This window comes from Pleurodeles waltl, chromosome 2_1, assembly GCF_031143425.1.
Source record: "Pleurodeles waltl isolate 20211129_DDA chromosome 2_1, aPleWal1.hap1.20221129, whole genome shotgun sequence".
Taxonomy (NCBI): Eukaryota; Metazoa; Chordata; class Amphibia; order Caudata; family Salamandridae; genus Pleurodeles; species Pleurodeles waltl.
In genome coordinates, this window is record NC_090438.1 from 703,751,041 (window position 1) to 703,764,582 (window position 13,542).

Sequence of the window (13,542 nt, forward strand, 5' to 3'; positions counted from 1 at the left end):
GTGCAGTACAAAGACTCTTCTTTGAAGTTTGCCTACTTCAAAGACATAACTGGGTATAAGTACTGGACCTCTGACACCACATAGTTAGAACACTTCTGGACTGAGGACATTCTGCCAAGAAGAAGAACTGGATGCTGTAGGAGGGACTGCCCCTCTGCCTGTTGCTTTGTTGTGCTGGCCTGCTGCTTGCTGCTGCTGTCCAGGGAGCAAAAATACTGGACTTTGCTTTCTACATCCTGCTTTCCAAGGCTTGAACTGAGCTTGACTCCTGTTAAGAAGAAACTAAGCACATCGACTCCAGAGCAACTTAGGAACGGGTGCCTCTCTCCAACTCTGTGCCTGTCCCTGCACCGGAGCCATGGTCCCTGCTGAGTGCACAGTCCTGCAACACAGGCCCGACGCCGCTGCAGTGCCTCTGAAGTCTTGCCACAGCCTGAGTCCTGAGTGCAGTGACACTGACGCCCATGACATCCAACTCCCCCACACCACCTGTGGCCCCGTGGTGTGATTGCAACAGCGCAAAGTCAACGCCTCACATCTTGAGCTGAGGAATTCATAGACCCCGTAGAGTCGTAAGGAACAGACGCCTCACCACTGATGCCACATCGACTCTCCTGCAACCATAAGGAACCAACGCCTCACCTCCCCTGCCTAGTAGTAAGGAACTGAAACCTTACCTTCCTGGTAGCAGTAAGGAACCAACCCCACACTGGTTTCAGCAGAGCCTTACCTCCCCGAATCCGTGCAATATCTTTGCTTCCTCATTGTTTTCCAAGGTACTGCACCTATGGTCCGTGAAACTCTGTGACCGGCCCTCACTTCCTCACGATTGGTGCCAGACTGTTGGGAATGTCTCCATCAAGACGCCATGATAGCCCCATTTGGCACGTGTTTCTAAGCGCTTTACTAAGATTTAATCTTTGAAAATTTGTTGTTTTGGTCTTGTTTTACTCAGATAAATATTGACTATGTTTCTAAACTGGTGTGGAGTACTTTTGTGGTATTTACACTGTGATACTGTGTATGTGTGTACAAATACCTTGCACATTGCCTTTGAGATAAGCCAGACTTCTTGTGCCAACTACCAAGGAGGTGAGCAAGGGTTATCCTAGCTGTGTGACTCCCTTACTCTGACTAGAGTGGGGGTCGCTACCTGGACAGGGTGCAAACCACTGCCAACTAGATGCCCCATTTCCAACAATTAACATGTACCTACAGTGTCAAGGTCCATAAAGCTATTTTCACTGTGGCAGGCCTAGCTGTCCTATGTAGAAAACCAGAATGCAGATTAAAACACCAATCTTACTAATTTGTTAAAGTGACCAACTAGAAAAATAATTAGTCAACTATTTTGAATAGTTATTGAAAATCCAATTGAATGGTGAAGTCAGATTTTTAATAAATATTAAGGAAAGTAACTTTTAGAAAGTTAGCTTCTCCCTATCTGAGGCGCCTGAGGACTAATATGCATTAATTCCCCAGCTTTTCCCAGCCTGTACTTAACCAGAATAAGGTTGGATGAGGTGGGAACATTTCTCCCACGAGCTACACAGCCAGTTGTCTGACCTTCTCTGTGGCTAAAGGGAGACCACCAGCTCCAAGATGTTTTCTTCAGGAAGTACTCAGCTGACCATTAGCATTTAGACCTGAATAGACACTGCTCTTACCTCTGCTTAACACCCTGTGAGTCTCTAAGTGACTCCCTAAAGGTTATGGGGGCCTTAGAAGTGTACTGCTGCTATTGACTGGGACTTAAAGGGACATTGGGCCTGATTACAACTTTGGAGGAGGTGTTAATCCGTCCCAAAAGTGACGGTAAAGTGACGGATATACCACCAGCCGTATTACGAGTCCATTATATCCTATGGAACTCGTAATACGGCTGGTGGTATATCCATCACATTTGGGACGGATTAACACCTCCTCCAAAGTTGTAATCAGGCCCATAATCTTTAACCTGGTTGGTGTATCTGACCCGTGCTCCTTTGCAGTCAGCCTCAAATTGCGCATAGATCCCAGTCTACCGTGACTATCATTGGCTCTTTGTGCTATTTAGTGCCATTTCTACTTAAAACTTAAAAAATCTGCATCTCTGCTTCACCTTATATGATTTTTGTTATTTTGGTGTCATTTTGTTTATTACACCTCACTCTAATTCGATTTGGATTTTTTTTCTCCATTTTGACTTTGTCACTCTTTTGGTAATGCATAAATACTTTACACATTACCCTAAATGAAACCTGTCTGGCCTGTGACATAGCTGCAAGGCGGTTGAGCTGAGGTTAATTTAGTGCCATTAGGGGATCACTCTGACAAGGGTTATAACTATTCTTTGAGATGGGTAGTCACCCATCCAAAAGAATAATCCAATTTCTTATAGCACTCAATATTAAACACCAAAGTTGCACATAATGAAAAATCTCCCATCACCTCACCAGCCTCTCCTTGGCCAGCCTTCTGTTGAGTAATACCTTAACCTAACGTTATTTCCTTGCAAACTCAATGCCATTTCACGTCACTACATTCACCATTACATAATACCTGGAATAAGGTCCCAAATTATGTCTGTGTACATAAAAACTTGGGTTTCTCATAGGATTCTCCCCTTATCCATTCTATATGTGAATCTCCTTATGAAACGAGAGTTTATAAAGGGTGCTGTCATATCCAGACTACCCTCTCTTCACTGACGGATTTACTGTGTTTGTCTTATTCTCTGTAATCAAGCAGTCAGACAGCAATCTAGGTCTTCCTTGAATCTACCCCTTCTCATAGTGATTGATTTGAATAAACACTAGGGGGCTCATTCTGAGCCCGGCGGGCGGCGGGCGCCGCCCGCCTGGAGGGAGCCGCCAAATGACCGCACCGCGGTCATAAGACCGCGGCGGCCATTCAGACATTTCCTCTGGGCCGGCGGGCGCTCTCCAAAAGAGCGCCCGCCGGCCCAGAGGAAATGCCCCTGCAACGAGGACGCCGGCTCAGAATTGAGCCGGCGTAGTTGCAGGGGTGCGACGGGTGCAGTTTGCACCCGTCGCGTATTTCAGTGTCTGCATTGCAGACACTGAAATACACAGTGGGGCCCTCTTACGGGGGCCCCTGCAGTGCCCATGCCATTGGCATGGGCACTGCAGGGGCCCCCAGGGGCCCCGCAGCACCCCCTACCGCCATCCTGTTCCTGGCGGGAGACCCGCCAGGAACAGGATGGCGGTAGGGGGTGTCAGAATCCCCATGGCTGCGGAGCGTGCTCCGCAGCCATGGAGGATTCCCCCGAGCAGCGGGAAGTCGGCGGGAGACCGCAGACTTTCCGCTTCTGACCGCGGCTGAACCGCCGCGGTCAGAATGCTCGTGGGAGCACCGCCAGCCTGTTGGCGGTGCTCCCGTGGTCGGTGGCCCTGGCGGCCACCGGCCGCCAGGGTCAGAATGACCCCCTAGATGTCTTCAAAGACCCCATCATTTTAGCATGTTTCAAATGTTAACAATACCCATCCAGTACAGTGCCTCATGTATCGTGGAAAGACACACTGCCATTCACTTGCTATTATATCAGCAGCCATAGGGCTCCATCATTTTCAGCTGTTAGCTTCAAATGCAGGGCATTTGGCTGCTACCATGTGTCCTCTGTTAGTATTATAGTCAAGCCAGCCAGGCACATTGGCAGGTTAATGCTTCTTGGTAAATTTGTCTGCACTCCGTGTATCCATATGGCCTTCTTTCCAATACAAAATGTAGGAACCTTCTTCAACCATTCTTGTGGCATCGGTATACCAGCACTTCAATCTAATGCATGATCTAAGTGTAGCCTATTCACACCTAAGTGTATATTCACTGCCTCTTTTTATTTGCGCTCATTTTCGGATGTGGGCTTGGAGTGTTTCAGCTGTGGCTGTCATGTTATATTTATTTCAGTATTTCATACTACCTGCTTTCAAATGTCCTTCCAAGAAAGGTTCAACTGAGCTTCTTTGTCACGGCGATTCTGCACATTGACATATTCCATCCCACACCGTCCCCCAGAAAAGCCATATGAAAACAAACATTCCTCATTAACAGGAGTATACCTCTTTGTTTTGATCCAACTTCCTCTGCACTTTAGTACCAAGCACACCTCATGTGCATGAGGCATGAGTAGCACATCAGATCATTTGCCACATTGTACTAATAATGTTGAGCCAGGTTTGGAATGAGACTCATGGCTGCGCTTGACCAAAGCGTGGCCAACATCATCTTAAAAGAGATGGCTGAGGAGTGCAGCCCGTGCACTCGCCATTCATAGATTTTTTTTTTATTTCTTGGCATCCTTGGTTCTAGGGACAACGGGGTGTCCAAGAGGACAAACCAGCCCAAAACCCAATGGAGACTCGTCTACCTTTGAGTGAGCCCGATAATAAATCAGTAGTGTTGCATCCTTTTATAAACAATCATTTTGCTAACTCTTCTCCACATGTGTAGGCTACTAGTTTAAATGCCTGCTTTGTCAAAGAAAAATAATTATGTTTGAGGTTTGTGACAAGTGTAGCATTGCTGCCTGCTGTGTAATGATAGTGTTTTAATATCGTTAGCATCTTGCAATTCTTTCACAATTCCCTTACATGTTAAACTGTAAGGAGGATGCTCCCTCTCTTTACTCTGCCACTTCAGAAACATACATTGAAAAGGGGATACGTTCTACCAGATATTTTGAAAGCAGAAACTCAGATAATAACAGAACCCAAGAGCGACCTTTTATTTGTTCTCCAAAAACTGCTTTAACTGTGGGAATCTTTTTTAGATGCCCCAAAGACTCAAGCTTCCTCCCAGAAATAAAGCAGAAATTGTCAGTCTTCAGAGATACAAATTTCTAATGAGCAGTGACAGCGTAACCGGACTTTACCACTGCCTTAATGCTCAAATATCTCTGAACATAAATATCAAATATGAAGGATGAGTTTTTGCATGTTACTGCAAAGTTGCATGTGAGGGCCCGGTGTTTCCTGGGGAGATTGTTTGTGAGTAACAGTCACAGAAAGCCTCTCTGCAGTTTTTAATTCATGAAGATGCCTGTCTACAGTTTTAGTTTATGAAGCGGATTCATGGTTTTGCTACTGAGTCATTCATGAGAGTTGCCGTGCTGAATTGCTTATTAGGGTCATGCGCGCAAGCGCTCAGGCCTCGGCTGTAATCTCTCTGTAGGCTTTTAACCATGCCCATGCCACACCCGTCACTTTCATTGGTTTCTGGGCTTGTCTTTTAAAATTCGCATCATTTCATTTGTGAAAGGCATGCATACGCCATGCCTTTTCCGGTGTATAGCCCTCCTTCTTCACACCAGTAAACTACTGAAAACATACGAGGCTCCATGTTTTCAGCATGGTTTCTGGACTACTTTTAATTTTATTTCCTATGCTGTGCTATCTCACTGGGTTTTACACTGCGATCACGCTCGTTTTTTTCACATTTGTTTTTGTAAATTTCTCCTTTCCCATCCACACCCCCGCCACCATCCCCTTGAGATTTGCGGCCGCCGCCACTGCACATATCCATTGCCATGCGTCCTCTAGTTTACAATGATAATAGCGTTAACTTGAGCAAACATGACACTTATTGCATTGCAAATGCTTGTTTCCTTAATGTTGTATTGTGCTGATCGGTAATCATGATTGGTTAATTGAGGCTGGCGCTGTCAACATACTATCAATGACACTGGGGCCCATGTTGCAGAGCATGTGATGACCACAAGAGATCTCGGGATGAGCATGGATCCAGACCAGCAGACATTGTCCGAGTAGACAAACCTGGGAAGGTGCACAAGTCAAAAGTAAATTTTTGGAGTCTTGTAAAATGGGTGAAATTCTGCTTCTTGTGGTTAGGTTGGGTGATGAAGGTGTGGCATTTGAAGAGGATGGTTGTATTGTCACAAGGACACTGTAGAGATGACGTGGGAAGTCAAAATAGATTTGGTGAGGGTGATCCAGATTTTTCAAGTCCATAAAAGAACCGGCTTAGCCACAAGACAGACAATTCCTCGTTGGATGTTTCTGTTTTTCCTGATGGTGAAAATGATTGTGACGTAAGCGTGCAATGCATGCCTGTGCCTGAGCATGTCAACAAGGAGACTGTTCCTAATTTTGGTGAAGCATGTTGTGGGATGACAAGGTGTGTCAGGGTGACTCGGGTGTTCCTGATCTTGTCGAGGGTGCTGGAGTGTGTGTCAGAAGGTCAGGTACATTTGTTGAAGGTGGCTCTGTGCAGGAAGCCCTCCTGGTTGGTGATGGGGTGCATGGATGGCTGTGCAAGAGCATTGTTTGCAGGAATACAAGAATGAGAGAACCTCTGAAGTGGATGAATAATTTTATATAAAGACAAGTCAGATTTGTTTTTATAAATCTTTATTACTAGTGTAGAATGTTTAACACTATTTTTCATTTCTCTATTTTCCATTTCTGTGTATGTTTTTTTTCTTCTACTGATTACACAAGCAGGGTGCTGAGAGATGTGGGCCGCCAGGAGTCGTCCCATGCTGAAGTGGCGTTTCCGAAGATGATGAGCTCTGTCTTTTCAGAGTTGAGCTTGAGGCAGCTTTCTCTCATCCAGGTGGGGACGGTTTCCATTCCCAAGAGGAAATTCCTTTTGGCCGTGTCCGGGTCTTCAGTGAGGAAAATTATGGGTTGTGTGTGATCTACGTAGGACACGATGTTCATTCCGTGGTTTCTGACGATGGCTGCGAGTGGGTTCATGTATATGATGAAAAGAGTTGGACTCAGAGAGGATCCTTGGGGAACTCTGCAGCTGACACTCGTGGGTTTAGAAGTGTAGGGAGGGAGGCTGTCCCTCTGAGTCCTTCCGGAAAGGAAGGAGTGGATCCATTTCAGTACTTACATGTGGTCTGCATGGATCAACGAAAAGGAAAAGCGGTCATACCAAAAGTTATTTAAAGCATATAATTTGATTATACTGCGTGATTAATTTGATCAAATGTTAATATCTTAAACATGCTCCCTTCATTCTGTCCTATGTTTTTAAGAAAGCGTTTGTTTTGAATTGGAACTCACACACACATGCTTTCGGTCGGTCCTCGTGTGACAATGCGCATATTTTGGTCTACTCTGTGGTAACAGCACTTTGGGTGCCTTTCTGTTGCCTTATGGAAAACCCAGTTTGCTAATTTTGAAAGAAAATGCTAAAGGACAGCGTAGGAGGGGGGGCGTACAATAGGGTCAGTGTTATTTGCCTTACTGCAGTTGACATGACTCACGGTACACATTAAGGGGCATATTTATACTCCGTTTGCGCCGAATTTGCGTCGTTTTTTTCGACGCAAAACTAACTCCATATTTATACTTTGGCGTTAGACGCGTCTAGCGCCAAAGTTCATGGAGTTTGCGTCATTTTTTTGCGTGAACACCTTCCTTGCGTTAATGAGATGCAAGGTAGGTGTTCCCGTCTAAAAAAATGACTCCGATGCATATGCGTCGTATTTATACTCCCGGGCAAAAATGACGCCCGGGAGTGGGCGGGTTAAAAAAACCTGCGTTAGCGCCGGATTTTACTGCCTGGGTCAGGGCAGGCGTTAAGGGGCCTGTGGGCTCAGAATGAGCCCAGAGGTGCCCTCCCATGCCCCCAGGGACACCCCCTGCCACCCTTGCCCACCCCAGGAGGACACCCAAGGATGGAGGGACCCACCCCAGGGACATTAAGGTAAGTTCAGGTAAGTATATATATATTTTTTTTTTGTGGCATAGGGGGGCCTGATTTGTGCCCCCCTACATGCCACTATGCCCAATGACCATGCCCAGGGGACAAAAGTCCCCTGGGCATGGCCATTGGGCAAGGGGGCATGACTCCTGTCTTTGCTAAGACAGGAGTAATTTCAATGGGGGTTGGGCGTCGTAAAAAAATGACGCAAATCGGGTTGAGGCGATAATTTTGCCTCAGCCTGACTTGCCCCATTTTTGGACGCCCAAACGCCATTTTCCCCTACGCCGGCGCTGCCTGGTGTACGTCGTTTTTTTTCACGCACACCAGGCAGCGCCGGCGGCTAACGCCGGCTAACGTCATTGAATAAATACGGCGCCCGCATGGTGCTTCAGAATGGCGTTAGCCGGCGCTAATTTTTTTGACGCAAAACTGCATTAGTGCAGTTTTGCGTCAAAAAGTATAAATACGGGCCTAGGTGAGAGTAGTGTCCGTGGGGTTAAACGGAGACTGGGAGAGCATAAGAACAGAGCGCAGCAGTAGACTCGGGAGGGGATAATTTATCAATAAACACTCAACAAAGTGTCTTCGGAGCATGGAGGCATATTCTGCCATTTAAGTAAATTTATGTAAATAGAGATAGTGAACTTACTTTTTGCACTCTAAGGACAGATCTCATTAACTGGGCAATTGCAACTAATTTATAGGTATCAGTTTACTACAATACATTGGAGCGAGCAATCTCTTTATAAACACCTGCCTCTTATTCCTCATTTACAGGCGACTGGTGACATAGCTAATCAGCTGTAATAAGTTATTACAGTTGAGTTCTGATGTCACAATGCCTGCTGCCAGAGCCAGCTGCCAGGGTGAAAGGCAGGTCAAGGAACAGATACAGTGCAAGAAGGAAAACTAGAACTGGCTTTTCTTTATTATATCTTTTTTCTGAAAAAAAGAAACAGTGATTGACATGAATGAGACACTTATGGCAGCTTATTTACATTTTTTCACTAGCCATTTTCAGGGTATATAGGATCACTTAATGCCTCTACACAATCAAAGCCACAGAATGTTTTAACTTGGCTTACATTAAACTAATTCGAATATATTTTTTGTAAAACTTACTAACTGCTTTTTGATGCGTTTAATTTGACAGTGCAGATTCTGCGTTTATTCTTGTTAGGTTCGAGCATGCAAGCGCTCTTGCCTCTGTTGTCATCTCTCCTGGGTATGCTTTTTAAAATTCAATTGATTTTATTTGTGAAAGGCATGCACACGTCATGCCATTTCCAGTGTTTAGCCTTCCTCGAGCGCACTGTTTTTGTCATAGCTAACACCACATAGGAGGCTTGATAACAACAGGATTATCTATTACTGAAAGTGCTCTCTGAAATGAAAACCAGTGCGGTATCAGCTGCATTAACCAGTGCTTTCTTCGTGGAAGAAAGAATCACGAGAGACCACTTTTCCCCAATGGTGAAAACTGGGAGCTGTACTCAACCTACAGCAAGCCACAATTCTGACATGAGAGCTAGATGTAATTCCTACTCGACTTCAAAGTCTCCCCCAGCAAAAAAGTATGGGTTGGCAATGAGTACGCTTAAACCACCATCACTTTCAGTGACGTCCACCACAGTTCAACTGTTCCGGTATTGTACTGGGCAAACACGAAATAGGACTGGGGTATTAAAGCCAATCAAAAGCATGCACTTGGTTTGCCAAAATTCCTTGAAAGTTGCAAATCTAGTTTTTAACCACTGCATGCGTTTGGAAAGGCATAAGATCGAATAGCACGTTAAGGAGACCCTTTTTCTACAATGGGGTAATGCCTGATAATATCAGGGGAATGAATGAGGCGTCGACTTGATGTTAAAACAAGAAAAAGTTTGCTAAGAAATTATGGTGCTATCAACCAACCTGCAAGCACTGTCAGAATATTCAGAAGAGCTGTCTGGGCCTTCTGCAGCAGTTCGACATGAGCGGGGTCCACACTTGCCTCAAGATGCTGGCACACCTCGAAGAAGCTAAGAGAGATATCAACATTACTAGTAAGATTGAGTCACATTGCGGAAGTCAGTCACATTCAAAGGTCAATAAATAAGTAAAATATCACAACACTGCCAACATTAAATGTAACCAATCAAAATATGTAGGATAAAAGTATATTTCTGAAAACATGAACAATTATGACCACTCCAAATAAATTACCAGTAAATCATGATTTTCACTAACATCCATTTAGCTGTTTGTAGTTTAACGGATTTCAGATGAATGCCACTCATTCAGAATATATATCATGAGCTCCTTATCAGGTACATAGTTGGTTGTTATCGAAACACTGATTTCAAACTAGTTGTGGACCAGAAGTTGTCGAAAAACATCAGAATATATTTTATTTATCTAACAGTTCAGCGTACGTCCAGCTGTTATAGACCTAGGAAACCAGGTGGATCATTATTTGATTTTTAATGTGTACACTTGTATCCAGTGCCTCACTGAAACACATGTCCTCAAGGTGTTGTGTAGCAATTTTAGTAGTAAGCTTCATGCACGCTATTTTAGCATACTAGGCATGCCGCTGTGCACTTTCACCTAGATATGTTTTATTCAGCTCTGCTTTATTATTTTTACAGTAGTGACTTTTACGGTCTTGTTTTATTTTCTTCTATCTGACTGTTTTTGCCTAAGCCAGCACTCTGTTCTCGAACAAGAGATTCATGCTCACTCTGTGCTTCTTCCAAGGCTATAGGAAGATAGGTTGCCGGTGAACGTGGTATTAGTTTAGTCTCTGATATTCACAGAAAAGAGCCATCCTTACGTAGGGACAGTTTCTTAGAACATCTGCTGTTTTATTATATAAACACTTCCCTGTCCTTTATACGTTAGAGGTAGATTCCAGCCAGAGAACCACAACTGTATGCTGATTGCTGAATGCGTCGCTACAGATGCTAATGCCTTTGCTCTGTTATGGGGGATGATGTCTTCCCAGGGAAACCTGAAGGGCAGATTTAAAGCTTTAACACGCTGTGCTCCGTAATAGCTTAGGTAGGAATTAGTGTATTGACTATAGTGACAACATGGTTAATCTTGTTATGTTGTGTCGTCATGGTTATTGCAGCTCGTGCTTTGCTAAATATGATGCAGTCACTTCCTTAAAACCTTATTAAAACATATACTGCCTCTATTTACCATTATGTATATAAGACTAATGTAAATGAGAGAAAAGGATGTAACCCGAGTGACCACAGTTTCCCTGAGAATCCATTAATGTAATGCACTTGGCTGCCCAATCATCCCTGCCCTTGGGTAAAGATGAGGCACTGTTAGTTAGCCGGAGCAAAACCCAGATTGGAGCGACAGGTGTACCCCGCAGTGGGTCAGACTCAGTCTCCCACACCGCGGGTGATCCTGCCACTCAAAATCCAGTAGTCTCATTAGAATAATGAGAGCCTTCGCCACATGGCGCCGCCAACGTTTGGTCAGGCTCTAATTTTTGGGTCCTCTTGAGTATCTCTGTCTCATTACATACAATGACACCTTAGTACTATATGTGGAGACGTCCGTGGTATTGAGGATTTCCTCCTCAGCTAAGTAGGATATCCTATCTGATGCTGGAGGTTGTTCAAGCTTCAACTATAAAAGGAAAATCCCTATTTGGTGTGCCTTCTCTGGAAAAATTTAACATTTACTATAGTGAATCCGCAGCAGGTAGCAATTGCAGTTAATATGAGACAACCCTTGAGTACGCATTTACTGGCAAACGGCCTAATGCCTAGGGGGGTCCAGTCACATTTGTTGTAGACGCAGATGCAGCTTATAGAATAGAACTCTTCTATTCTTGGGTCACATTTCCAGCAGTTGATGGGAACACAAATACATTTCATCACTATACACTTGCAAACGTACCTGGACAATACAAGGCTTATCCATATGTAGAAATACCTTTATCTTATCAAGAACATAATAATTGGCTTGATGGCGCCCTACTCCACACAATTTTACCAGTTAGGTTAGGTCCTCTAAGTAATGATGGTCCTACCTGGCCTTTATTGGCCACCTATATACCTCACCCTGCAGTACCGAACTTAGCAGTAGCTGAAGTCTGTTGCTTATATACTTAGCTGACTGCAATATATAGAGGATTAGTGCAGTTTGTAATGCAAACATTGAATACAAACCCAGCACGTGTTGCTCCAGTGCAACCATATGCAGTGATGCCAGGTATTAATCATGGAACTGTACATTCGATCACGGGTAAAGTACCCACCAAATGAGAGGAAACTCCGTTTTGGCTAGCTCAAAAAATAAACGCACTGGAAGCAGTATTTCCCCATACAGGACCCCAAGATAAACATAGAACTTTAACGATGTGCTTGCCATTTGGGATGGTCCCCACAGTGGATAACTGTAATACCTGGGGCACGGTGTTTGCCACGCTCTACACTACCGCACACGGTACTCCGACACTTGCCAACTTGCCGGAAGTGTTGAAACAAATTCAAGATGAATACAGGGCTGCCCGGCCCTAGATTTGGGGATGCAATTAATGGGTAATTTTGCCACAGTATCCTCAATCATTTTAAGTAACCTTAAAGGGAAAGCAGGCGCACTAGAAGTGCACATGCGGCTCTGTGATGTTCCTCAACAGGATCAAGAATGTGAGCTGCCAAAGATTATCGCAGAGATCTATTCTAGTATTGTTTGAGATAGTCTAGGGGCCAGACAAACTAAACCACAGTTTCAGGGTAAATCCAATAAAGATTTTGCCAAGCAGGCTCCTGAGGGTAACAAGAAACGCTGGGATACAAAACAACAATCTCCTAAAAAAGAGAGGGGAGAATCTCCACGTACGGAGACCCCACAGAATCGATATAATCTCAGTAATAGAGATCATATAAAGACGCCTGATATGTATCAATATACTGATACACGCCAATCTCGTTCCTTTCAGGACTCATCGGAAAAACGCAATGAGAAAGGTGGGCGATCAGAGCGAAGAACAGAGTACGTGAAACCGAGACAGGAATCACAATGCTCTTCGGAGGTTTCTGTTAAAAAGGAGGTAAAGCCTCCCCGACATAAAAGCCAATTTAAGAAGACAAAAGTGGCAGCAGTCGCAGTTCAACATGCCACTCAAGAAGAGGGCCCTCTTGAAGAACAGGGAGTGGGAATTAGTACTGCTAGACAGCGAGGCAGAGGTCACAATAGTTCGCTGGAGTCTTCTAGAGCATCTGGAGGTGAAAGCAACTGATGACTTTCTACAAGTAGAGACTGCGGACATGCGTGTCTCCACACCTCATAGGGTGTATAAAGTAACGCTGCAGTTAGAAGGAGAAATTGATCGCACAATAGACACAATTTTTTGGGATCGCGTAGTAAATATATATGGGGGCATATTTATACTCTCTTTGCGCCGAATGTGCGTCAAAATTTTTGACGCACAATCGGCGCAAACACTGCCCTATATTTATACTTTGACGTCCGACCCCGCGGGCGTCAAAGTTCCACCATGTGTGTCATTTTTTGGAAGGGGGAACCAGCCTTGCGTTAATTATATGCAAGGTAGGCGTTCCCTTCCAAAAAATGACTTTAAGGCCTGTTCGCCTCATTTATACTGTGACGTCATTTTGACGCACAGGAGGGGGCAGGCCTTAAAAAACAGCGCCCAGCCTGATGGGCGCCATTTTTTAACGCCTGGGTCAGGGCAGGCGTTAAGGGACCTGTGGGCTCAGAAGGAGCCCAGAGGTGCCCTCCCATGCCCCCAGGAACACCCCCTGCCCCCCTTGCCCACCCCAGGAGGACACCAAAGGATGGAGGGACCCATCCCAGGGAAGTTAAGGTAAGTTCAGGTAAGTTTTTTTTTCCGTTTTT

The 13,542-nt window shown here is 44.8% G+C and overlaps 1 protein-coding gene across 1 annotated transcript in view; it reads right to left on the reverse strand.

Annotated features, from left to right (window-relative positions):
- The window catches only part of ABCA13 (ATP binding cassette subfamily A member 13), a 2,435,905-nt gene that overhangs the window by 2,070,038 nt on the left and 352,325 nt on the right, over window positions 1-13,542 (reverse strand). The window contains exon 10 of the mRNA XM_069216941.1: window positions 9,589-9,695. Within this exon, the coding sequence (XP_069073042.1) occupies window positions 9,589-9,695 (107 nt within the window). The remainder of the gene's footprint in view (window positions 1-9,588; window positions 9,696-13,542) is intronic.